At 38.5% G+C, this 26386-nt stretch overlaps 1 protein-coding gene and 1 pseudogene across 1 annotated transcript; both read left to right on the top strand.

Annotated features, from left to right (window-relative positions):
- The first annotated feature begins 662 nt into the window (after positions 1–662).
- Positions 663–3850, top strand: LOC113116859 (uncharacterized). The gene is made up of 10 exons (XM_026285180.1): positions 663–1021; positions 1956–2026; positions 2114–2290; positions 2381–2442; positions 2525–2611; positions 2699–2740; positions 2809–2946; positions 3026–3061; positions 3160–3637; positions 3734–3850. The coding sequence occupies exons 1-8, from the start codon at positions 864–866 to the stop codon at positions 3059–3061; spliced, it is 771 nt and encodes a 256-aa protein (XP_026140965.1). The 5' UTR covers positions 663–863; the 3' UTR covers positions 3160–3637; positions 3734–3850.
- On the top strand, positions 3282–20087 carry LOC113115642 (uncharacterized; annotated as a pseudogene).
- The last annotated feature ends 6299 nt before the right edge of the window (positions 20088–26386 follow it).

Below are 26386 nucleotides of genomic sequence, written 5' to 3'. Positions count from 1 at the left end.
CTGGCTCGATGTTTTAAAACATTCCACGTATCCTATAACTTACCATTCCCAGACTTTTCTCTCCTCACAATCACTTCATTCATATCATACCTTAACAGCATCAAGAGCCTGCAAGTCGGCTCTATCAAAGGGTATCTGAGTGGCATAAAATTTTTCTCACCTGAGATAAATAATTCACAAACCTCCCTCTTAATCAAAGGAATTCAACGATCCCAGCCAAACAGTCCCGACACCAGACAACCCATAACATCAGATATCCTCACCCAATGCATTTACACCCTCCGCACCGGCTACCTGTCTCTCCATATCGCCCGCACATTAGATGCCATGTTCATTTTAGCCTTTTTCGGTTTCCTTAGATGCTCGGAACTCACCATCACCTCCAATTTCGATCCCAAAACCCACCCCACCATCTCAGACTTATCAGTCATAGACAACAAAACCATATCATATTTGATTAAACAAAGTAAGACAGATCAAACCAAAGCTCAGATCCAAGCTCTAGGAAGGTGGTCCTCAGATGCCTTCCAAAGCTACATAAGAACCAACCGTTTCCACATCAAAAAAGCCCACCAAACCCTCATCGAGTAAACCACGCAAAAAAAATAAATAATAATAATTACATATATATCTGTTCTGGGGCCTGTTGCACAAAAGTAGAATTAAGACATCCGGGATAAATAACTGAGCTGAGCTCAATAAAGCCAAAACATGTGCGTCCAGGCTTAATTGGTTGCACAAAGACCAAGCCAGGATGAGCAGACACGGATTCATTAAGCCAGGTGAAACCAATCCTGGATAGGTGCGCGCTCACGGCTCACTCAAATAGACCCCGCCACAGATCACAGATTAACTGATTTACCATGGCAACTAGAGCCGCGTACTTTTCCCCGTCGGAAGCACAAATCCTCATGGAGGCATACGAGGAGGTAAAAGATATAATTAAGAAGAAAGGCAACACCGCCACAGTGATAAAGCAAAGAGAAAAAGCGTGGCAAAGTATTGCAGACCGCCTGAATGCGTAAGTAGTGCACAATTACACACTCACCGCTCCGCTGAAACATCATCACAATTACAAATCAAATATTTAATTCACATCTCCAAAAACGCAGTTGTACTGTAATTATGGAACGGTTAAATTTTTTCTTGAAATGCACTGCATATATGAGTGAAATTGTGTAACGTAACTCCATCACGCTGTATAAAGCTATGATATATTATTATTAAAGCCTTACATTATTATTTTACGTTACTACGCTCAGTACGGTTTAATATTAGCCGTTGTACTCCGCTTATTATGTTGTCCACCGGTTTTTTTTTTTTTGCTTGTTTCCCCTGCTTTTATTAATGTAAAGCAGCTTTGACAGAATGAAACAATTGTGAAAAGTGCTATATAAATAAAATTTTCTTGAATACATAGATGAGCTATAATAATAATCACTTTAATTTATATAGCGCCTTTCAAAGGACCCAAGGTCGGTTACTCACTGCACTGCAAAAATGTCTTTCTTACTTAGTATTTTTGTCTTGTTTTCAGTAAAAAAAAAAATATCTAAAAAAAAATCTTAAATATTTTCTAGAGCAAAATAACCTAGGAAAATAAGCAAAAAACTTATGCCAGTGAAACAAGAGAACTTTTCTAAAAGTAAGTGTTTATGGAAAAAGTAAACTTATTTCAAGATAATTTTTCTTATTATATTGACAGATATTTAAATTTTTTGCTTGTTTTAAGCACACATTTACTTGAAGTTTATATTTTGGTCTAAACCTATACTTATTTTGCTAGGTCATTTAGAAAATCAAGAAAATACATCTTTATTGTTTTTTTTAAATATATTTTTACTGAAAACAATACAAAAATACCAAGTCATTTTTGTCAGTGTGACTCCATTAAATGTTCTTGTGATAAAGAATGTGTGTGTGTGTGTGTGTGTGTGTGTGTGCGTGTGATGTAGATTAAACATGAACGGGCCAAAACGGACATGGCAGCAGGTCAAAATCAAATACAAGAACATTCTGCAGAATGGTATGGTCCCTGACTAATATTTAACAAAGCACAAGCATATATTGTACCCAGAAGGTGCCTGCTCACACATTGTCTGTACTGTTTTAGCAGTGAAAAAGAATACCCACAGACAAGGCACGGGTGGTGGGTCACCAAAGGCTGACCTTACCCCAGCAGAGGACATGGCCTTGGAGCTAAATAAAGGCAGGCCCGTCTTAGAGGGGATCCCTGGGGGGAAAGAGACGAGCATAGGTTCCTCCCAAGATGCCACCCGCTTCATTCAAGGTATGTCCTTCCATCTCTACATGGAATACAACCACATTCATATTGAATCAATTTGGACTGTCTGACTTTGGTTTACCTATTGCCTTGCAGTGTCTGGCAGCACTGTGTTCCTGTTAGAGCCACCAGCACAAGCACCAGACGATGCTGATCCAGTGAGTACTCCATCAAAGGCATACTGTAGGCCTGGCATGTCTTGTCTACTAGCTTCAATATGAATCCGATTAAATGTGATGGGGTGAAAGCCCCAGTGCAGCAGCAACAGCACATGATGGAGACGATGATGAGGAGGAGACCATCTCTCTGGATTCCAGAAGGCATGAGGTATCATGTTAAGACTGTGAAAGTACTATTTACTCTACAATGGTGAGGAGTCCTCATCAAAATCAAAAAATCTAATTTCTTTTACAGGACCCAGATGCTATACAGTGGGAAAACCAGCCTGGCAACATAGTGCGTATTAATAAAAGGACACCACATCCTGCCAAATTCCAGCTGCGCTAATTGTATTGTGTTCACAGAGCTCACAAGCTATCAGAAAGTTGTATGGCAACCACCTCCGGCGCCAAATAGAACTGGCAGACATAGACATTCAGTACAAGAAGAAAAAGCTAGAAAATCTTGCACTGGACCTTGAAATAAAAAAACTTGAGCGGGAGGTGAGATATGCTTTCAATGTACACTGTATGCTAACTGTAACACAAATGTATTAATCATTATTTTTCTTTCCTCCCCCAGCTCCAAGAAGATGACACAGCTCAAAATAAAAATTAGGTATATTCTCGTAAAGTCAAGTGAGCCATGACATATGAGCTCTTATTGTGAGCACACAGGACGGTGGCATCTTTCTATGGTATTTTTTATGTTCACAGCAATCAGTACAACCAAGTCATCGTTATAAGGCACCGGCCTCTTTTGCCCACCCCCCCAGCACCAGGTGTGGCCACTAGCCTATATGAAGGCCCAAAATTGTGTGTTCCTTTCTGCTCTGACAATGGCATGCCCATTCTTGCGAGATGTGGTGGATGAAGAAGCACTTGTGCTGAGGAGAGCCTTCAGGCGAGAAAGGGTCTTCAGGGACCGGTTGGACCCACTGGCCTTCCCTGATGACCATCTATATGAAAGATACAGGTTTTCTGCAGATGGCATCAGGTATCTATGCAGACTACTGGGTCCCAGGATTAAGCACCGCACTGCACGGAGCCATGCACTGAGTGTGGAGCAAATGGTTTGTGTGGCCTTGCGCTTTTTGGTGCAGTGGACTGCACACACATAAGGATAAAAGCCCCCTCAGGTGCCCATGAGGCCGATTTTGTGAATAGGAAATCCTTTCACAGCATTAATGTTCAGGTGAACATAACTTTTTGATATTGTCCATTGACGAACACTCTGCATTGCCAATGATGTGCATTGATTGGTGTAATATTCCTCATCTTATGATTTCAGATGGTCTGCAATGCTGACTGTGTGATCAGCAATGTTGTGGCGAAATGGCCTGGCTCAGTCCATGACTCCAGAATCTTTCGGGCCTCTGAAATCTATCAGTGCCTATCACAAGGTAAGCCACACAACCCCTATTTATACCCATCATGGCTGTGTCAAGAATATCACTGTGTTTATGAGGTAGTAATGATGAGATTTTGTGTTGACCGGTGAATTCTCTGGTGTGTTGCTGGGAGACAGGGGGTATGGCTGCCAGCCTTTTCTCCTGACACCTTTCACAGACCCCCAGGAAGCACAGCAGGCCTACAACCATGCCCATGCCAGGACCAGGGCCAGAGTTGAAATGACCTTTGGCCTCCTGAAGGCACGCTTTCACTGCCTTCACAAATTAAGGGTCAACCCTGTTAGGGCATGTGATATTACTGTGGCTTGTGCTGTCCTCCACGATGTGTCCTGCCTGAGGAAGGAGAGGGCCCCCAGAGTGCCACCAGCCATGGACTGGGACAATCCGGCAATCTTCCCTGATGACGACAGTGGTCGGCTGCTGAGGGACCAATATGTGTTGAATTATTTTAGTTAGTATGTGTGCTTTCAATTTAGGTAAAAAATGTCCTGCTGTGGCAGAGGAAATAGGGTTTTTTTGGGTTGGTTTTTTTACGAATTTGGCCTCTTATGATGTTTGTGCGGTATACTGTGTGTAATACAAGGCTGCAGGGAGGCTACTGCATCCATTCATTTGTCTGTTCAGTTGATGTGTATGGATTTGTCCTGCATTTATTTTAGTGTGCAGACATGCAGGGTGTGTTATATACAGACCTTTGAATGTGTATGTATCATTTTGTATAATATGCTTTGATTCTGTGCTTTCCATCTTGTAGAGTCACTGTGACTTCAGTTTCGAAAGGAGCTGATAGTTTACCTGCTTTGTTTTGTCCTTATTCAATAAAGGAACATAATGTTACACATTGTGTTTTTATATTCATATGGAATGTGTATTTGTTTATATGACAGAGTACTAGGGCCCCACTGAGGAAAAAGGATAAAGTCATAAATTTATGAGGCTGGTTCTTTCTGCAGAAAAGCAACATATTCTTTTTACAGTTTTGATAGTTATGACAATGTGATACTTCATATTCTGGCACATCAGCATGTCTTTGTTTATGAAACCATACTGAAGTACAATTTCACGAAATGCCCCACATCTGTCATTTTATCAACTGTCCTCCTTTAAAACAACTGGTTACAATATTATGACTTGTCTTTTTTTTTCCCCCTCTGTGGCCCTAATATTCTATCATTTTATATATAGCCTTATAGTCTATGGGAAACTGTAAATTATCTAATGATAGCAACATCATCTAAAAATCATTATTTATCCAAAATGATTGAAATTAATGATCACAAACGTTTAAATAATGACAGTGGGTCTAGTTATATGTGATAACAATGCATAGTGAGCAGTGAAATAACTATTGGTTTCCATTTGTGGCGACTGCTGACTGACATTAGGGATGAGATTAAATAGATCCTGGAATTTAGCCTGGTCTGGAGCAGGCTAGCTCCACAGAATAAATCTCCATGGTAATTTATACCATAACATATCCTCCTGCCCCCTATCCAGCTTTAGTGCAACCGGATTAGGGATCAATTGAGCCAGGATCACCAAGATATCCTGGCTTAATCCCTTATCCTACTTTTGTGCAACAGGCCCCTGTTTTCCCCCGCATGTCCAGCGAGCTTGAGTCTCCCAGCGGTCGCAGTAAATATTTATTCGTTTCCACTGCCCGTCCAGTGAGCACCAGTCTCTCAGCGGACACAGTAAATATTTGTTCGTTTCCACTGCCCGTCCAGCGAGCACCAGTCTCTCAGCGGACGCAGTAAATATTTATTCGTTTCCACTGCCCGTCCAGCGAGCACTAGTCTCTCAGTGGACGCAGTAAATATCTATTTTTCATTATTATTTTTCTTCCCTCTGTCCAGCGAGCCTCAGTCTCCCAGCGGACGCAGAAATACCCATTTGTCTCCTCCATCAGTCCAGCGAGCACTAGTCTCCCAGCGGACGCAGTAAATATCTATTTTTCATTATTATTTTTCTTCCCTCTGTCTGTCCAGCGAGCCTCAGTCTCCCAGCGGACGCAGAAATACCCATTTGTCTCCTCTATCAGTCCGCGAGCACTAGTCTAACAGCGGACTCAATAACATCTATTTTTCCTATGTTTGTCCAGCGAGCACTAGTCTCCCAGCGGACGCAGAAATATCCATTGATTTCCCTGTCCGTCCAGCGAGCACTTGTCTCTCAGCGGATGCAGTAAATATCTAATTCCTTCTACCTGTCCAGTGGGCCTCAGTCTCCCAGCGGACACCATAAATACCTATTTTTCCTCTGCCTGTCCAGCGAGCACTAGTCTCTCAGCGGACGCAGTATGCATCCATCTCTTCCTGTTCTTCGTCCAGCAAGCCCAGTCTTCCAGCGGACGCAGGGACATAATTCGTCTCCCATATCTGTCCAGCGAGCCTCAGCCTCCCAGCGGACACATTACGCATCTAGTCAATAAATCATTACATCTCACAGGCAGACTGTAGAACCTGTCTTCCCGACATCGTAACCGCTTCTTCCTCATCCATCAACCAATAGGACCTGCCTGCTCCTCCGCTTCTGCCAGAGGCAACGCGAAATCTCCTGGTCAACGACCACGAAAAAAAAAAAAAAAAAGACGTCAGCCCGCCAAATCTCTGCGTTTTGGGGGGTTCGTAGTCCGGCGGCTGTCCTTTTCCTCTCTTGTTTTGTGGGGAGTACTCTGGGTTCGGGCCACATCCCGAGCTCGGACAGCACGCCAAATACGCATAACCTTACTGAATTAATATACGTAGATGTGAACTCGTGAAATGTAGTTTTATAACAAAGTTCAGGGGAAGCAGTCACAGTTCATTAACCTGATTAACACAAGTGGAGACCAATCAGTAATCAACTCATGACAAGGCATAAATAACAGCAGAACCTACCTCTGTTCATTGACAGTTTTCAGCATCCCTCCTCCACCCCATTCTCCTCACTATAGATCCATCTACTCTCACCACAAGCGGGGGGGAGTTCTCTGGGTTCGGGCCACATCCCGATCTCGGAGCCCTCCACCCGGACAGCACGCCAAATACGCATAACCTTACTGAATTAATATACGTAGATGTGAACTCGTGAAATTATTACCACTTATCTTATTGTTAGAAATGGCTTGTAAATGGGATGTTATACCTGAATTTTTGTTGGTGTCCTGCACATTCTTTGGTACCAGATATACTCATTACTTATGTTCACTGGTTATTCTTTTAATCCCAGAGCTGACCTCTTTATATTATTAACAATTATTGTAAGTGTTATAATTTGCTTGTAAGCTAAGGATTTTTTTTTTTTTACAATTTAATTGGAAACCTGTTCTTTTGTGTGTGTGTGTATATATATATATATATATATATATATTTTTCTCTTTTTTTCTGTTATTTATATTTCAGTGATCTGACATGTTTCAATGACCGTTACTGTACTTTGAAATGTGGAACTAAAACGTCAAATGGAAATTTGTCTGGTTTGATCAATCATATTCATAGCTGCCAACTCTCACGCATTCAGCGTGAGACTCACGCAATCGACCCAATTCACACGCTCTCACGCCACACCCCCATATTCTCACGCAGACTTGTGGAGCAGTGAGGAAAGAAAATTGCGCCACATGATTTCGCAAAGCAACGCACAGAGAGACAAGACAGACAGTATAGTGATTTTTTTTTGACAATTGTGCAACGCAAATCTCGCGGTAGCGAGCAGTTTTACCTTTGCTGCGAGGGGGAGTGGGCGGTCAGAAAACTTGGAAAATTTCGCGGGAGACCCGCGGGAACAGTGGTGTGTAGTAGAAATGGAGTCAACACAAGAAGTTGAGGAGAAAATTAAAGCTACTGTTTACTTGACACAATCAAAGTAAGGCAAGTCAAACATCTGGAAACAAACAAAATGTGTTTTATTTTGAGCATTACCAGACCATGTTGGAGGATCGGAGTGCTAAAATTTCCTGAAGAGCGCTGAGCGGTTTCTGGAGATTCTGCTCTGCTCGCTCAACCCAGTCAATAATCTATGTGTTTTTTAAGTGCATTTTATCTTGTGTGTGCTTTTCACAGGCTTTATAATCTAGGTGTATTTTGTAAAGATCTACGCATATTTAATCTCGTGTGTGTGTGTTTGTGTTTTAATGAGCCTGTTTTGAATGTTCTATTGCACAACAACAGCTGCTATTTCCACTGAAATAAACTTAAAGTGAACGAAAATCAAATACACTTCTTCAGTGTTTGCATTTCAGGTAGGCGGTTTGCTAAGGTTTGATTATTATATTAAATACATTTTAATTAGCCTAATACAACTAATAAAATTAGGAAGAATGTAACCATTCGTTTAGAAAAAATTGCTATTTATCAGCATGCATTATTTTAGACAATTAACCAACAATTTCTACATACATTTTATCTAGTAGACCTATATATATATATATATATATATATATATATATATATATATATTAGGGGTGTAACGATACGCGTATTCGTATTGAACCGTTCGGTACGAGGCTTTCGGTTCGGTACGCGGTACGCATTATGTACCGAACGGTTCGTTGGACTAATTAATTAAATTTGGAAAATAAAAAAGGTGTGTGAAATATAATGTTATGCGTTCAACAAGGTAGCCCAATAACCCAAACGACGTAACAGGCAATGCCCCTGACACCCCCGAAGAAAAAAAAACACCAACTTATATGTTTATGTTAGGCTACTCAGTCAGGCGCTCGCTCACTCAGTACGCGCTGAAGGCTCGGTACGGAGCCCCGCACGTCACCTGTAGGAGAGAAAAAACATCAATCCGTGGCGACGGTTTTGCAATCCGTCCCCTCAGTTTATAAACCGTGCTCATGAATTAATAAACTGTTCACTCGGTTTAACAAATCGTACCCAGGATTAACAAACCGTGCCCACGAATTCCCAGTCCGTGCGTTTAGATTGTGTAAACCGTACCCTCGGTTTTTGAATCCGTACCCACGAATTCATAATCCGTGCGCACGCTTTCGCAATCCGTTCCCTCGGATTTGAAAACTGACACGCATTTTACACTTAACAGTGAAACATGCATCTGACTCCGGCAGGTGGGGTGAGGTGGGTGGAGCTTAGTATAATAAAATCACAAAAATAAGTCTTCATGTTAAGAAAGAATTGTACACAAGCATTTCCAAAACTGTCCAAAGGTTATTTAAAAATAAAGCAATTCACAAATTATTTTATGACAAATATTTTTACTGTCTTGTACTCATTTATTTAGCCTACAAATTAAAATTATAAAAAATAACTTTATTTTTATTTGTATCATTATTATATATTATTAAACAGGTTATGCATAAGAATCTTTTATCCAAAATAACTTACAAAAGAGGAAAAAATTACTCCAGAGTCAGTCACAATGCCAGGTTTATTGCACAATAATAATCAAGTGCTATTATAGATTATCAGCAATTGAACAAGATTTTAATGCGCATCTTTCTTATTAAATCTTTGTATTCCACCTCGTACTACACTTGATAGAGAATCACTTAAGACACTTTGCTGTAAACCTATTCCACATAATAATATTCAATAAAACTGTATGTTAACACGTAGGAGTTTGCTGCATGAATCCGTGAGTACGGTTTACAAATCCGAGGGAACGGATTGCGAAAGCGTGCGCACGGATTATGAATTCGTGGGTACGGATTCAAAAACCGAGGGTACGGTTTACAAAATCTAAGTGCACGGATTGGAAATTCGTGGGCACGGTTTGTTAATCCGTGGGCACGATTTGTTAAATCGAGTGAACAGTTTATGAATTCGTGAGTACGGTTTATAAACTGAGGGGACGGATTGCAAAACCGTCGCCACGGATTGCTTTTTTTTCTCCTACAGGTGACGTCCCGGGCTCCGTATACGGACATCACCGCAGCGAATGGTGCATTTACGTTATAGCCGCGGATATGAGACCTTACTCTGTAGTGGAAAACGCAGGTTTTAAGAACATGCTTAATGTAATTGAGCCCCATTACAATATTCCTTCACGAGCCCATTTCAGACAGACCTAATTCCTGCTTTGTTCCAAAAAACATAAGCCCAAATAGAGAACCAATTGAGTAAAAACACACTAAATATAAAGAGTTATAGAGTTCCATATAAAAAGAGTTACATCTTTGTATTTGTTCATAACCACTACAACAATATTACATTTAATTTTTAAAAAAAAATTTATAAGGAGCTATTTTTGTTTTATACAGTATGCTGCTAAGAAAACACCATAGAAGATGGGTAAAGAATAGCTCCATCATTGTTCAATGTAAAAAAAACACATACTTTGTTAGTTTTAATAAATAAAACATTTTTAAAAAAATCAAGGAAATTTATCTGCCAATTTTTTCTTTTTGCTGTATCTAAAACGTACCGAACCGTACCGAACCGAACCGTGACATCAGTGTATTGAACCGAACCGAACCGTGAATTTTGTGAACCGTTACACCCCTAATATATATATATATAGTATAGTATATAAAATAAAAGTATTATTTTTTATTTTGGATTTATTTTGTTAAAATTATATCTAGCTTATTTTCAAAGTTCTTTAAAAGTAAACAAAGTGTTTATTTAATTTTAAAGTTATTTATGTCTGGTGCATGTATGCAGTAGGCCTAGCCTGTGTTTAAAAAATGAGGTGCGCTTTTGGTTTTGTTTTAACGATTTTTAACGATAAATGTTTTTCGCCATGTGTGGTGCTTTGGTTTAGCATCGGTTACTTCATATTAGTTAAATGCAATCATGTTTAAAATTGGTTATTCTGGATGTTAACTTGAACGAATATTTAGTCTGAGTAGCCTACCTATTTGTGTACATTTAAAGTCCGCCGGAGTGGACCCAAACATTGCGGGAGCGGGCGGGCCTGGTCATACATTCAGCGGGAGCGTGCGGGTTTAAGAAAACAATCCCGCCCAGTTGGCCCGTGGGCCGGCCGCGGAACGAAGGCGGTAGGAAGGGGCCTGCCGCTTCTAAAAAACGGCTGCCGCCGGCAGTGCACCCTCAAACGTGTTTGCGGTTACGCCATTCTACCGCTTCTACTGCCGCCGCCGACTCATTGCTATCTGGTTATAATCTCACAGGGCTTGTGTATGTTAACACCACAATAAGGTCTCATTTGTTAACACTAATTAATGTGCAAACTAACAATTACTAACTTTAGGTGTAATAACCCAGCCGGCATTTCAACGTTGATTCAACGTTGAAACAACGTCAGGTACCATGGTTAAATCAACGTTGAAAAACCTTTCGATTTTGCAAATTGGATCAACGTTGAAATCACGACGTTGATTCACCGTTGAAATCGTGACGTTGATGTACGGTTGAAATCACAACGCTGATTCACTGTTGAAATCGCGACGTTGAATCAACGTTGAATAACCTTTCGATTTTGCAAATTGGATCAACGTTGAAATCACGACGTTGATTCACCGTTGAAATCGTGACGTTGATGTACGGTTGAAATCACAATGCTGATTCACTGTTGAAATCGCGACGTTGAATCAACGTCGAATAACCTTTCAATTTTGCAAATTGGATCAACGTTGAAACCACGACGTGGATTCACTGTTGAAATCGCGACGCTGTTTCACCGTCTTACCTGCATGATGGGTGAATTAGGGTCGTGCTGCAGCCCTGGGATGAAAGCTGAATGAGGTGTTGATTTTGAAAAGTTAATCAGCGTTGATAACACGACGTTGTTTCCCCGTCGTACCTTGCACCGTGTATACATACACCTAGATCCTAGTTGGCATTTAGATCAACAATGTACATGCAAGGCTAAAAATCTAATGACTGGCAGCAATGGCTTTACAAACAACTTCAATAAACTACCACATGCTCAAAATTGTCAAACAGCAGTTACATTTTGGAAACATACTGTATGAAACAGGTGAAAATAATCCCACACTTTATTATGCAGAGTATGCATGGAGGTAATGCTAAAAACATGTAGTAGAACAATCCAAATACAATAATATTTAAAGGTTTTTGTAAAATAATTCGGCACAAAAATGCATATTTTTTCCAGCACTTACAAGACAAACCCTTGTACCTTTATGACTGAAACCAGTGGATCTTTTATTTTGGTGGAAAACTACAGTTTCTGTCAAAAACAGGTTTTAGTAATGTGTCTCATTTCAAGTTGTGCACATCTGTGCCGTGAAAATGTGTTGCACAGTACGAGCAGGGAACCTTCAACCAGTTGATTTCTAATGGGAACCCCCCCGGACTGTGTCTTCTTTACCGTGGGGAATGCAGAATGAGATTTCTACCGCAGGGCACTCTAAAATGTTAGAACCAGCAGCCTCGTGCATACAGTGTGGTTGTGCTTCGGGTGATCCTTGAAAGTGTCCCAGCGCTAGGTCCTTTCTGACGCCGTCCCCTCCACTCTCTCCCACTTGTGCACTTTCTGTACCGTCCTGTATAAACATTTACATTTAATCATTTAACAGACGCTTTTATCCAAAGCGACTTACAAATGAGAAGAACAGAAGCAGTCAGGTGTACAAGCGAACAACAACAGTATACAAGTGCCATGACAAGTCTCAGTTAGTCTAGTACAGAACGCATAGCCAGGTTTTTTATATGAAAGACAAGAAAAGAAGGAAAAGTGCTAGCATTAGTTGGTTAAGTTCCGGTGAAAAAGATGAGTCTTAAAATGTTTCTTGAAAATGAGTAAAGACTCAGCAGTTTGGATTGAGATTGGGAGGTGATTCCACCAGCTGGGTACAGTCCAGGAAAAGGTCCGTGAGAGTGATTTTGAACCTCTTTGGGATGGCACCACAAGGCGTCGTTCACTTGCAGAGGGCAAACTTCTGGAGGGAACATAAGATTTAACCAGTTTGTTTAGGTATGTCCACAATGTTTCACAATAACTTTGATATTGTGAAATATATTTAACTGAAAACTGAATGCAAAATAAATCACACAATATTTTCACTTTACAGTTCAGTAACAGTGAGGTTGGAAACAAAGTGGACAACACTATTCATTAAACATTTATTTAATGTATTCAGATGAAAATTTACAATATTAACAAATTATTCACAAGCAGTGTTTTCAGAGCCCCCAGTTACACTGTTTTAATCAAAACACTAGTAATACAGTGTAGTAAAACAAATAAAATCTAATTCAGTAAATTTTTAATAAACTAAGTACAATCAAAACCTATCACAAAAGGTCAAAGCATCTCTAGCAGAAGTGACAGTGCAATGTAGCAGATGAACAATTTCTTACCAATGTTTCAAGAACAAGCTGGATCCTCGATGACTCTACAAGGGGAAAGAAGAAATGGTTTACTGAAAAGTTCTTAAAAAGCAGGATTTCATATTATACCATTTCTTTAAACCACTGGTTCTCAAACTTTTTATACCAAGTACCACTTCAGAAAATATTTGTTATTAAATATTAAGTTGCACCATAATGACCAACATTACATTTCAGCAGCGTAGTAGACCAAACTATTCAGCTACAGGTCTACAGTTAAAAAATGAGGCAGTTTTATTCTAATAAGAATATTAATTGTTGTCAGACACTTTACCATGTTTGAACATTAACACTACAACTGTGCTTACATACACAGGTAAATAAAATAAAAAGTTTAAATTAAAATGTAATTTTAAATGTAATTATGTAACAAAAGTTACAAAACTGTACTGTACTTTAACTCTAACATACTTAAATGTGCAAAAAAAAAAAAAACTTACTCAAAGATTAAGTTAAAAAGTATTAACATTAATTAGTTTAATTTAGTGATTCACCTGCATAACAACTAGAGGGGGCCTGACACTTTGAGAACCATGGCTTTAAACAATCCTTTTATTTATTTATTCATTTTCATTAATTCATCAAAATTATATTATTTAAATACCGACATTTGCACTTATATGTTTCAGAAAACACTTTGAAACTATTATAAGAATACAAACATATATAACACACCTAATGCATGGGATACATATCAGGAAAATATGAGAAAATCTCTAAACCATCTCTAAATCTCTCTTACCAGCAACACATTAGGTGAGCACCTAACTTGATCAGCTGTGATAAAGCAATGCAAAAATAGACACGGGTATTTATTTATCTGCAGGTTACATGTCCTTTAAACTACCCATTTGTAAACTCTGGTAATACTTTACTATTTTCAAAAGATAATAAAGATAACGTTAGCGATTTTCTTACCTCATTTTGCCAGGATGTTTTCAGGATCTCGCAGAACACCTGACCCTTCTTGTGTTCGAAGTTTTTGTTCTCCATTGACATGTCACGACTCAAATTCGCTCAAAATAAATAAAAAATGTACAGGCAAATATGAAATAATTCGGGACCGATAGAGCAGTCAGTTATAACGAGCAGCAGCTCACAGTTAGCCGCCTCACTCACAGAAAGACGACAATAACGGTCATATTTTTAAATGTAGAAAGGTGCGAACCGATTCATTGTCCAGTTTCCTGAATGACAGCCAGATTAACCAATCATGATAGAAGTAATAAAATAAAACTACCAATGGGAGTTGTTTCAGTGTGATAAGGCAGCGAAATGTATATAGTTTTATTGTTGTTAATGATGATAATATTTAACATATACCTTTAGATTTTAGAATAGGTATCATGACTAAAATATTTTAAAATGCTATTAAAATAATTAATTAATTTAAATAATTTAATATAAATAATTTAAAAGCTTGTTAACCTTTTTCTACGATTTAGCATTAAACATTTTTAACGTTGTTTCATTAAAACAACTGACCTTATTTCAGCAATATTTCAATGTTGAAAGTTGGTCATGTGCTGGAAGTTTTTCAACAGTTCATCTTTAAACGTTGAATCAACGTTGTTTCAACGTTGAAACCACAACTGACCTTATTTCAACCATATTTCAACATTGAAAGTTGGTCATGTGCTGGATGTTTTTCAACCATTCAGCTTTAAACGTTGAATCAACGTTGTTTCAACGTTGAAACCACAACTGACCTTATTTCAACCATATTTCAACGTTGAAGGTCGGTTATGTGCCGGCTGGGAAGTAGAACTGTTCATTTTAGATAATGGTGCATTCATGTTAACAGATAAAACATTTGATATTCGTAATGTATTAGGAAATGTTGAGATTAACATTAAGTTTATTAAATGCGGTTAACTAAAGATAAATTATTATAAAGTTTTTGTGTAGCCTATATATATATATATATATATATATATATATATATATATATATATATATATACTTTTTATTTTTAATGCTATTGTTAAAATTTCCTTTCAGTTAAGAGCAAATTCGCTTTAGCAAGAACTGCAGCTCTTGTCTTGAGGTCTTTGACACAGACACAGCTGTGGAAGAGGACATCTTCCATGAATTGGTTGAAGGCAGTCCACATTTATGCCTAACAGTAAAATGTCTGGAAGAAAATATTTCTGCTGGTTTGTGTGAGGGTAAGTATATAACGCTTTATATAGTCTTTCAAGGACTCCAGTGTAATTATCCTGGGGATAAAATGCATTTGGGTCAGATAAACACATTTACCTTTAGCAGATGGAGGAGTCTTTAGCAGTTTATTGAATATTATCACATTTGTTTGGGTTAATATCCAATCATGAAAAGGTGGAAAAAAGTATCAGGTGGTTAAGTGTTGACTGCAGCTAGATATAACCCAATGAGAACTGACAAGTGTGTATCCTTAGTTATTGTTACTATTTTTGTTTTAAAGGGTTAGTTCACCCCAAAAATGAAAATTAATTACTCATCCTCATTCCTTCCATTTAATCTTAACTGAACTTTCTGATCCCTCCATAGACTGCAACAAAATTGCAACTGTCAAGGCCCAGAAAGTTAGTAAAGATATCATTAACATAATCCATGTGACCACAGTGGTTTCATCAAAAATATCTTTAAGATAAATTAAGTTCTAACTGGTTTGGAATGACATGGGACTGAGTAATTAATGACAGAAATGTTATTTTGCTGAAGTAACCCTTTAATTGGATTTCTGATACAAAATTATTGCTGCAAAAGTAAAGAACATTTAGACAAAGCCCTGTTTGGTTTAATGCCTTTAGAAAAAACATGAAAATTGTTTTGCCTTTCTCTTTCAAGAGTTTTTACCCACAAGATTGTCAACACCCAGCACATGCACGGATACTCTTTAGTTGGACTGACCATGAAGAGGCCGAGAGAGCAGTGCATATTCAAGCCACAATGGCCAGCAACAGTTTTAACATAGACTCTGAAAAGGCAAAACGGGTATGTAAGCATGTTTTTCCTTATGGTTAACTTATCCATATAATAATACTTTCACCCTTTAGTAGTCTTCCAAGTGTTCACCTGTATTGTGGTATGTTTAATCAGATTGTCCAGGATGCTATGGAAAAAAAAATCTGGTGGTGAGGAAGTGCTTGAAGAATACCAGAAATCTAAAACTTTAAAGCACAGCACCAGACGTCAGCTTGTTAATATTGTTGTCAGTCACATGACAGAAATTCACAGGTAAGGCTACAATGCACAGATGCAAGAAATACATAAAAAGCTGGGTCATTTGGTGTAGAAAACAAGGTTAAGTTTAACATTATATCTATATATATATTTTTACATTGAAGGAGGATCCCCACCCGCAAACAGCGGGAAACCTATGCCTTGGGAATTATTTCTCTCTTTCATAGCCTGAGAGACCCGTTTTCAACATAGGGCTATGTAAGAATCTTTTGTATTGATGTATTTGTAACACAATCTAGTTGGACATGACATTTTATGCTCCTTTTTTGTGGCATGTAATAGCAGTTTATCTTTTAAATGTTATGACTATAATGTAATATTAAAATTTTACAAGGTGTTCTATTGGCTTTCTGACAGGAGCATTTCTACGATCCGGAAAAGGGAACCGTGTTCACTTGGAGATGACTGAAAGAGGAGGACCAAGTCGACGAAGGAGGATCGATGATGTGCAACAACTTGAAGGAGATGCATGCAAAGAGGCAATTTCTTTCCTTGTCCATACAGCTGATGAAGCCGAAGTTATGCAAAAGATGAAGGAAACTTTCAAGAATAGACAACAACTGGTACATAATCCTGAAAGATCAGCTGATGTCCTTGATGTCTTTCCAAGATATTTGGATGTAAAAGGATTGGTAAATAAAACATTTATTTTTCATTTCAAAGATTGTTTTAAGTGTTTTAAGGCTGGTTCACACGGCAGGATAATTAGACCGATTTTAGCCCCGATTCACCCCTTCCGACAATTTTAGGATGCTCCGATTATCGTAAAATAATCTGATCAAATATTCCTGCCGTGTGTGGTGTGTTAAGACTGCTCTCCTCTGCTCGGAAGAATGTCGGGACCGCTCCGATCTCAAATCGGGGATATCCAACATGTTGGATTTATTTGGCCCGATTTCTTCTCGTGTGTGGTGTCCCCCGAGGACAAACAATCACGCAGCCTGTGGACTGTGGGTGTAGCCAATCAGAAAGCGAGGTGACGAGGCAGTGATAGTACCGGGAAACAAAATCAAAACAGCCGGCGTATATAATATAACAAATACAAATAAAGTCGATGGGCATAACTACATCCACAACTGCAGTCCACCAGAGTACAAACGAATATATGAACGTTTATTTCAACGGTTATTAATCTGTGTAGTACGTAACAACATTTCTATGAGATAAAACAACAACTTATCTCCATATTATGATATAGCAAGTATAGTCCATGCTCGCGTTGTCTCCACCTCTTTGACCATCGCCTTTTCTTGTTTTTCTTATGTTTTTTCCCGTTAAAAACAAAGCACAAACTATGACCACTGCATCCTCTTCGTCCGCCATGATTGTTTACTCTAAAGTCACGTTTGATCTCGAGGGATTTTGCGAGATTTCCAGTCTGACCTGGGAATGCTCGGGAGTCAAATCGGTTCGTGTGTGATGTGTTGATTTTGCCGTGTGGCTGCACACCACACACGGAACGACCAAAACTGTTAGATCCGTGATTTTTTATCGCTGTGTGTGGGGTCTCTCATATTTGGAAAATCGGCCGACAATTTTAAAATCGTCCCGTGTGAACCAGGCCTTAGATATGTCTGCTTTTTTAAGTGTTGCTAAGATTACTCTTTGACATTATTGCTACTTGGACTCATTCGTTCATAATTTATCACTGTCGCTCGTACAGTACATGCCAGTGAAAGATTTTGAAAGAATTAAAGTAAATACTTTAATTTCTATGTTTGACTCATTTGGACATTCCTGATGTTTTAATCTTAAACAACATGTGCACACTATCAATTTTGGTGGTAAAAGGCTAAAGTAATTTATTAGAAATCTTGTAATATGTTTTGTCTTTAGATTAATAAGGACTTTGCTTTGTTCTTCAATGCTGAAACATCCAACAAGTTTCTTGAGCGGGGGGAGACAGCATTCAAGCAAAAGATCATCAATGAAGCCCAGTCTCTCACTTCAACAGCAGAAATTCGGTGTCTTCTCAATGCAGCATGTGGACAAGGTTCTGAAAATGGTTGGCATAATTTGTGAAGATGTCAATTTCATATTTACTCTGGATTCTTGTTAATGTGAGCAATTAATGTTTGTTTTTCTTTTATCCTAAATCGCCCACCATAAACATCTACTCATTCAGATTGGGACAGTGACATGTCATCTGTCCTGCTGCTGTTGCATCTCCTGCCTCCTGCTCCAGGGAGGAAGAAGACTAAGATCAGTCCAACAGAGGCTGTTGACAGACTTGTGCATTTCCATAAGGTAAAAATACTGTTGCAAAATTGTGAATGTTTGATTATGATTTTGGTTATAAACCCTAAAATGCAATGGCTTTCAATCATGGTCTTTGGGACTCAACCCTCTGCACATTCTGTCTCTCTGACCTGACACAGAAAACGCCCATTGAGAAAAATGTTACCTTTTCCAGGAGAGAGATGGCAGATATATGTGCCTCAATTGTGGCCAAATTACAGTGCAGTGGAGTAGCCAATAGCTTGGTATCATCAGTTGTTTCAGACCTTGAGGATCTCACCACGGAACTGCATAACGAAACTCGTCAAGATGTGATTTCTGTCATTCCTCTTAATAACTCCATCAGATTAGCTGTCAAAGATAGTTTGGGGCATTTTGAGAGTCCCTTTTCCATGTTTAACACCGAAACTAAAATAACTAATTATTTAATTGACAAATGGGGTGTCGTGGAGCCTGTTGAAATTGTGCTTGGCATGAGATATGACATGAGGAGAATAAAAAAACTGGATGTTATGATCAGGTCCCAGTTAAAGAAACATATGTGTATGTCCAAATTTTGGAAACATTACAATTTATGTGTCGAAATGTAGATGTACGTACACTGCTGACAGAATTTGCAGGAAGGCAGAAATCACATCTTGAGGACTTTTGTGATGGAAGTTACTACCAGAGTCATCCATTATTCTCAAAACATCCAAATGCTTTACAAATTCAGATGTACTACGATGAATTTGAATTTACTACGTGGTTTAGCAAAGTCTGCAGCGGGAGAGAGAATCAGGAGACGAGCGGTAAGTGAGTGGTTTGGGCAAAAACTATCAACCTGTTTCTTGTTTCAGTAATTGGCGTGAAGGGAGTAAAAAATGCCAGGAGAGACGGAAGCAGTCGAGAGAGAGACGTGTCAGAGTAAAAGTCACCATTTGGTGTTTGTGAAGTTTAAGTTTATTTTAAGTTAATAAATACGTCAGCAGTCCAGCCGACCCCTTTGTCCTCTTCCTTTCCTCCCACGAACATACTACAGAGTTATTTTGCGTGTACAATTTATGAACAACATTGCAGTGAGTTGGAAGCTGACCCTCAACTCAAGTCAAAACACATGGCATCAAAAGAAACTCAACACTCAATGGTCTGCAGTATTTTCACGTGTGCCACAACTACTCTCTAGATGTGATGCATGATCTCCTGGAAGGAGTTGTGCAATTTGAAATGAAATTACTGTTTGAGTATCTTTCAGAAAAAATTGTTACACGGAGTGAATTGCTCTCCAGAATATATTCATTTGATTATGGATATTTGGAGAGAAAAAATCGGCCTACAAAGGTTAATCTAGAGCACAGTTGAAATAGCATAGGGCTCAACTCCATCCAGGCACTCTGTCTCATCAAAAACATTCCGTTACTGTTTGGTGATATTGTACCCTTGGGTGATAAAAATTGGCATTTGCTCCTGCTCTTGCTTCACATTCTAAACCTGGTGTTTTCCCCTTGTATTTCTAAAGGTATGACTGTTCACCTTAAGTATTTAATAATTGAACACCATGAGTTATTTAAAGAGTTGTATCCACACAAAAAATCCCCCAATACCATTTTATGGTCCATTATCCATCCTGTATTCGCAAAATTGGACAATTTTAGTGCACATGTGGAGCATGAGGTTCGAGGCCAAGCATAAAGTTTTTAAGAATACACTAAAGAATTTCAAAAACATCACAAAATCTTTGGCAAAGAGTCATCAGATGTCAATAGGCTATCTTTGGGAAACAACACCATTGAGTCAAGTTGAGTGTGGACCAATGAAAACATTCTGTTGGAATGATGTTGACAATGGTGAAATGTTGGCAGGAATGCTACAGAATCCCATACAGAAAAACATGCATTCCATGAACTGGGTCAAAATAGATGGGACAGAATATAGACAAGTCCTCATTGTATGCAATGAAATTGAGGATGAAATTCCTGTTTTCAGTCAGATTCGAAAGATACTTTACATCGACAGCACTGTGTATTTTATTGTCAACAAACTTTTCACAGAACATTTTTCAGAACATCATCATGCGTTTAAAGTACTGAGATACTGTGAGTTTGGTGAACTTGTAGAAGTCAACAGCTTGAAGTTCTACAGGCCTTTTGATTTGCAATGTTTATATGGGTCAGATGATGTTGAATTTATTGTACCTGCTTTTGTGTTGGTGTAATGGTTACATCTGTGATGTTAAAAATAAAATTTCAAACTGATACAGTTGACTTATTTTTCCTGACTGCACACAGGTTAGTCTAATACAGATTTCAATTAATTACCTTAATCAGGGTTTGTGTGAACACCACATTAGTGTGGAAATAAGTGTGTTAAGATATTGACACACCTAGTGTAGTTTCAACTCTAACTTGGTGTAAATGAGGGTGAGGGAAAACCCTAATGGTGTTAATGCGGACAGTGTTGTTTTTACTCCGTGTACGTGTAAAAAAAACAACACTATTTAAAGTGTTAGTGTGTAGTTTCAACACTAACTTGGTGTAAATGAAGGGCAGGGAAAACACTAATGGTGTTAACGGTTAACGCTTACAGAGTTGTTTTTACTCTATGCAAGTGTAAAAAAAAGTAACACTGTGAAGTCTAAGTTTAACTCTATTTAGTGTGGACCTATATTAACCCCGAAAAAGTGTTAATTTTCACACTGTGAGTGTTAATTTAACGCTTTCAAATTTGCTGTGTACAACCAAGGTATGCAGCAAAGCATTTGTGAAGCCACAACACGCACAACCTTGAGGCGGATGGGCTACAACAGCAGAAGACCCCACCGGGTACCACTCATCTCCACTAGAAATAGGAAAAGGAGGCAACAATTTGCACAAGCTCACCAAAATTGGACTGTTAAAGACTGGAAAAATCTTGCCTGGCCTGAATAATCTTGATTTCTGTTGGGACATTCAGATGGTAGAGTCAGAATTTGTCGTAAACAGAATGAGAACATGGATCCATCATGCCTTGTTACCACTGCGCAGGCTGGTGGTGGTGGTTTAATGGTGTGGGGGACACGTTAGACCCCTTAGTGCCAATTGGGTAACGTTTAAATGCTACGGCCTACCTGGGCATTGTTTCTGACCATGTCCTTCCCTTTATGACCACCATGTACCCATCCTCTGATGGCTACTTCCAGCAGGATAATTCACCATGTCACAAAGCTTGAATCATTTCAAATTGTTTTCTTGAACATGACATTGAGTTCACTGTACTAAAATGGCCCCCACAGTCTCCAGATCTCAACCCAATAGAGCATCTTTGGCAGTGGTGGACAGTATGGAGTAGCTTTACTTCGTTACTGTACTTAAGTACATTTTTCAAGTATCTGTACTTTACTGGAGTAGTTTTATTTTGAGTAACTTTTACTTTTACTTCACTACATTCCAAAGCATAAAATCGTACTTTTAACTTCACTACATTTCATTAAACATATCGTTACTCCCTATAATATATCATGTGTCCCGACATGCAGAAGTGGTGTCTGATTCATCATGAATGAACTTTTCAAAATAAACTTTTAAATCGGATTGCAAATCGCACCAAACGATTAGTTTACGAATTAGAATTATCCGATTGCAGCCTACTGTCTATGGATTGCAACTGTTCTGGAGTCAACCACTCACTGATTCAAACTCACTGATTTAGTTTGGGAACTAAATCCGTTGTAAAGAGTGACCTATTTAAGCCCACTGAAATGCTCGAGTGCAAACAATGCATATATTGTTTGGATTAACTAGACGAGTAGACAGACATAAATGCTTATTCATAACCATACTGAAAATAAGTAAATATTGTTAGCTGATGCTAACTGTCTAGCTAACAAGCTTGCTGGTGCTAAGTTGAGGTAATTTTATATATATATATATACACACACACTCTAAAAATGGCTGGGTTAAAAATAACCCAATTGGCAACCCAGCGCTGGGTAAATATTGGACAGAACAGCATGCTGGTTTACACATTTTAACCCAGCATGCTGGGTTATTGAGAAAACCCAAGTTAGAGTCATTTTTACCATTTGTGGGTTTGCATTTTTATGATTCTGGGTTATTCTTGCTGGGTTATTCTCATAATTTCACTTTTGCTTAAAAAAACAATCATGGATCAATAAATAATGAAGAATACAGGTTATTTACACTGTTAAAAAATATCTTTAATGCCATCTGACATTCAAAAATTTGTACCAAAGACAAATAACATGGAATTTTCCCTTTTTTTGTTTCCAGCAAATGCAAAATAAATAAATAATATAAAAATCACAGAATTACAGTTGCAATAAAAAAGAAATAATAATAAATAATACAATTATTTCTGAATGACATGTCTAGCTGTTTAACTATTACATTTTGACATGTTTAGCTATTTAAATACACAGTGAAATGACATTGACAATTAACATTCTTTAAATTTCAATGTAAAATCATTTAAATATGTCCTTAAATGTATATCAAGTATATAAAGACTCCTATGTAGGTAGATGTGCACTGCTTAGGGTAGTCCAACATATAGTTCACCCAAAAATGAAAATTATGTCAATTATTACTCACCTTCATGTTGTTACAAACCGTAAGACCTTCGTTCATCTTCAGAACACAAGTTAAGATATTTTCGATAATATTCGAGAGCTTTCAGACCAGAATGAATAATTAGTGAAAATTTTCATTTTTGGGTGAACTATTGTCAAACACTTAAGCTTTGAAGCAAAGATCTACACCTGAGAGCAGTGTACTCTGCTATAGAGCCAGTCAACGGAAGGACAATTTTCAAAAGGAATTGCAAATTATATTTTCAATTGAGTTTTCCACATGTGACAAATTGTGACAAAATCCAAACACAATTGCAAATCTTGAACAAAAACACTGTTTCAAAAACACTGAACAAAAATTACCTCTTCAGTTTTCATGAATGCACAGTGACTGTCAAATTTCAAAGGGAAAAGCAAAGTCCGTTTGCAGCTGTATTTTCCATTTATTATGAGTAATAAGCCTGTCATATTGATCAAGTAATGCATCATAGCAGCTTTACAGTATTAAATAGGAAAATAGTGTGTAATAGTGCAAAGGGATAGAAGTAAACACTCAGTTCATCATTGATTCAGTGATGTATCGTCCCTCTATGCAATCAAGTCGATGATATCGCTTGATATTAATTGTCCCCAACTAAGGAAAACCAAGGAAACAAAACTCCATCGGTGACAAAATGGAGAAAAAAACCTTGGGAGAAACCAGGCTCAGTTGGGGGGCCAGTTCTCCTCTGACCAGACGAAACCAGTAGTTCAATTCCAGGCTGCAGCAAAGTCAGATTGTGCAGAAGAATTATCTGTTTCCTGTGGTCTTGTCCTGGTGCTCCTCTGAGACAAGGTCTTTACAGGGGATCTGTATCTGGGGCTCTAGTTGTCCTGGTCTCCGCTGCCTTTAAGGGCTGTAGAGGTCCTTTCTAGGTGCTGATCCACCATCTGGTCTGGATACGTACTGGATCCAGGTGACTGCAGTGACCCTCTGATCTGGATACAGACTGGATCTGGTGGCTACTGTGACCTCGGAATAAGAGAGAAACAGACTAATGTTAGCATAGATGCAACATAAGAACAAGTACATGAGGTGTTATTAATTACCATTAGGGGTGTAACGATACGCGTATTCGTATTGAACCGTTCGGTACGACGCTTTCGGTTCGGTACGCGGTACGCATTATGTATACCGAACGGTTCGTTGGAGTATTTAATTATATTTGAAAAAAAAAAAAAAAAAAAGAGAGAGAGAGAGAGAAATATAATGATATGCGTTCAACAAGGTAGCCCAATAACCCAAACAACGTAACAGGCAACGCCCCTGACACTCCCGAAGAAGAAAAAAACACCATCTTATATGTTTATGTTAGGCTACTCAGCAGGCGCTCGCTCACTCAGTACGCGCTGAAGGCTCGTTGCAAAATAGCCAATGCGTTTAACAGACTAGAAATGAGAAGATCCTCCAATAACCAACAGGTCTGGTGTTTGGGTGCACTTTGGATTCCCTTTAAGCTATAATGGTGATGGCAAGAGAGTGGTTTCCTTTCCAAAGCGCTCGGGCAGAAGCGCTCATGAGGCGTCTGTCTTTGCTAAGCAACAATGACGTGCTCTCTCCATGAGACGCGGAAATTTCAGCGAAGGATAAATGGATTTGCAGCTCTAAAAATCGCTTGCAGTAGCTCTGCTACTAAATTTATTTCAAAATTGCAATCCATATACAACTATGATCAGCTGATCCTTCATCTTGGCTGAGCTCTCAACGTTGTTACGGGAAAGGATGAAGCTGATTGGTTAGTTCTTGTCACATGACCCGCGGTGCGCTTGCGGCATTCTGAAAAGTTGAGATGTTTTTACATTTTGCTGTATCTAAAACGTACCGAACCGAACCGAACCGTGACATCAGTGTATCGTATCGAACCGAACCGTGAATTTTGTGAACCGTTACACCCCTAATTACCATGTCTGTTTTTTCACTGTGTCGCACATGTTACCTGCCAAAACTCAATTGGAATCGCAAATAGGTAAATAAGAGTAGAACTGCAATGTTGTTTTGCTGACGTGCATCAGAGTGCAAACAGTGAGAGATTTGGGGTAAAAAATACTGAATATATCCCAATAAAAAACACGCCCCATAGTATAGTCCCACCCTTAACACAAATTGACAGCTTTCTGTGTAAGGCATCTGAAATTCAAATGCTTTTCAATTGCGTTTGGACTATGTCACAATGTATGCGTCCACATGTTGAAAAATGCAATTAAATATACAATTTGCAATTCCTTTTGAAAATTATCCAGAATATCTTTACCTGTCCATAGATTATGATCAATGCCTGAGAGATCCGCTGCCATTTTTAAATCACCAGGACAATTGGATGGGGTTTTGTGGACTCTGCTCGGTTAAGGAATTCCATATTTGTTCCAACCTATAAAATAAAGTTAAAAAAAAATAATAATAATACAAATTGTTTTAATAACATTGATTCAGTTCAATTAACTGTGTGAAGTTAATCATGAAATTTACCCATCATGATTATTTTTTAAATTAACCTACGAGTTGGTCTACAGAAGCAGAATATGATATAGTGATTGGCTGAAAGGTGTGCTTTCAAACGGTCTTATCAATGGGATGTTCCAGTCATTATAGATCACAGTTTTATGTTAATATGCTGGGCTGGCTATATCAAACACACACAGTCACTGGCACAGATAAGGGAGATATGCGTGCACAGACATTTCTATGACAAGTCACGTTACTCCGCAGCTTTAAAACAGTCCATATATAAACACTTATAGATGTACCAAAGTGATAAGGACAAGTCAAAAACACGATCTGAAAAATTGGTATATGATGTTTACGCTCCTAAATTAGGTACATTCTGAACACAAAGTCACAAAGTGCAGCTTTAACTATATCACAAAATAAAAATATATGTGCGTTTAAGTTACTGTACGTGAGGGTTAACGTTAGTTGATTATAACAGACAAACAATTATGTTAAATGTATAATAAACACGAACTTACCGTTAGACGCCTCAATAAGACTGCACTCGACGAGTTTTTCTCTCACAAAAGTATCCATGTGCTTTTCTGACAGGAAAAAAACACATTTTGAATTATAATTTATATGTAAAAAGACTTTATAAACCACAAAAGCATCAAATCATGACACTTACGCGGCCTACGTCAGTCACTGTGCGTGCGCGCAGTTTGAAATGCCCTGAGACGTCGATTATTTTTCTGGAATCACTCCCAGCGTGGCCTCACCCTCTTGG

Source organism: Carassius auratus, chromosome 16, assembly GCF_003368295.1.
Source record: "Carassius auratus strain Wakin chromosome 16, ASM336829v1, whole genome shotgun sequence".
Taxonomy (NCBI): domain Eukaryota; kingdom Metazoa; phylum Chordata; class Actinopteri; order Cypriniformes; family Cyprinidae; genus Carassius; species Carassius auratus.
The sequence above is the reverse complement of the archived record's forward strand: the minus strand, read 5'-3'. Positions and strand labels throughout refer to the sequence as shown.

Excerpts from the sequence above, each read along its gene's own strand:
- LOC113116859 (XM_026285180.1), top strand. The coding sequence starts at position 864 with ATGGCAACTAGAGCCGCGTACTTTTCCCCGTCGGAAGCACAAATCCTC. Across the intron at positions 2,027-2,113 it reads CAAGAACATTCTGCAGAATG|CAGTGAAAAAGAATACCCAC; the intron begins GTATGGTCCCTG and ends GTACTGTTTTAG. Across the intron at positions 2,443-2,524 it reads CACCAGACGATGCTGATCCA|GGTGAAAGCCCCAGTGCAGC; the intron begins GTGAGTACTCCA and ends TAAATGTGATGG.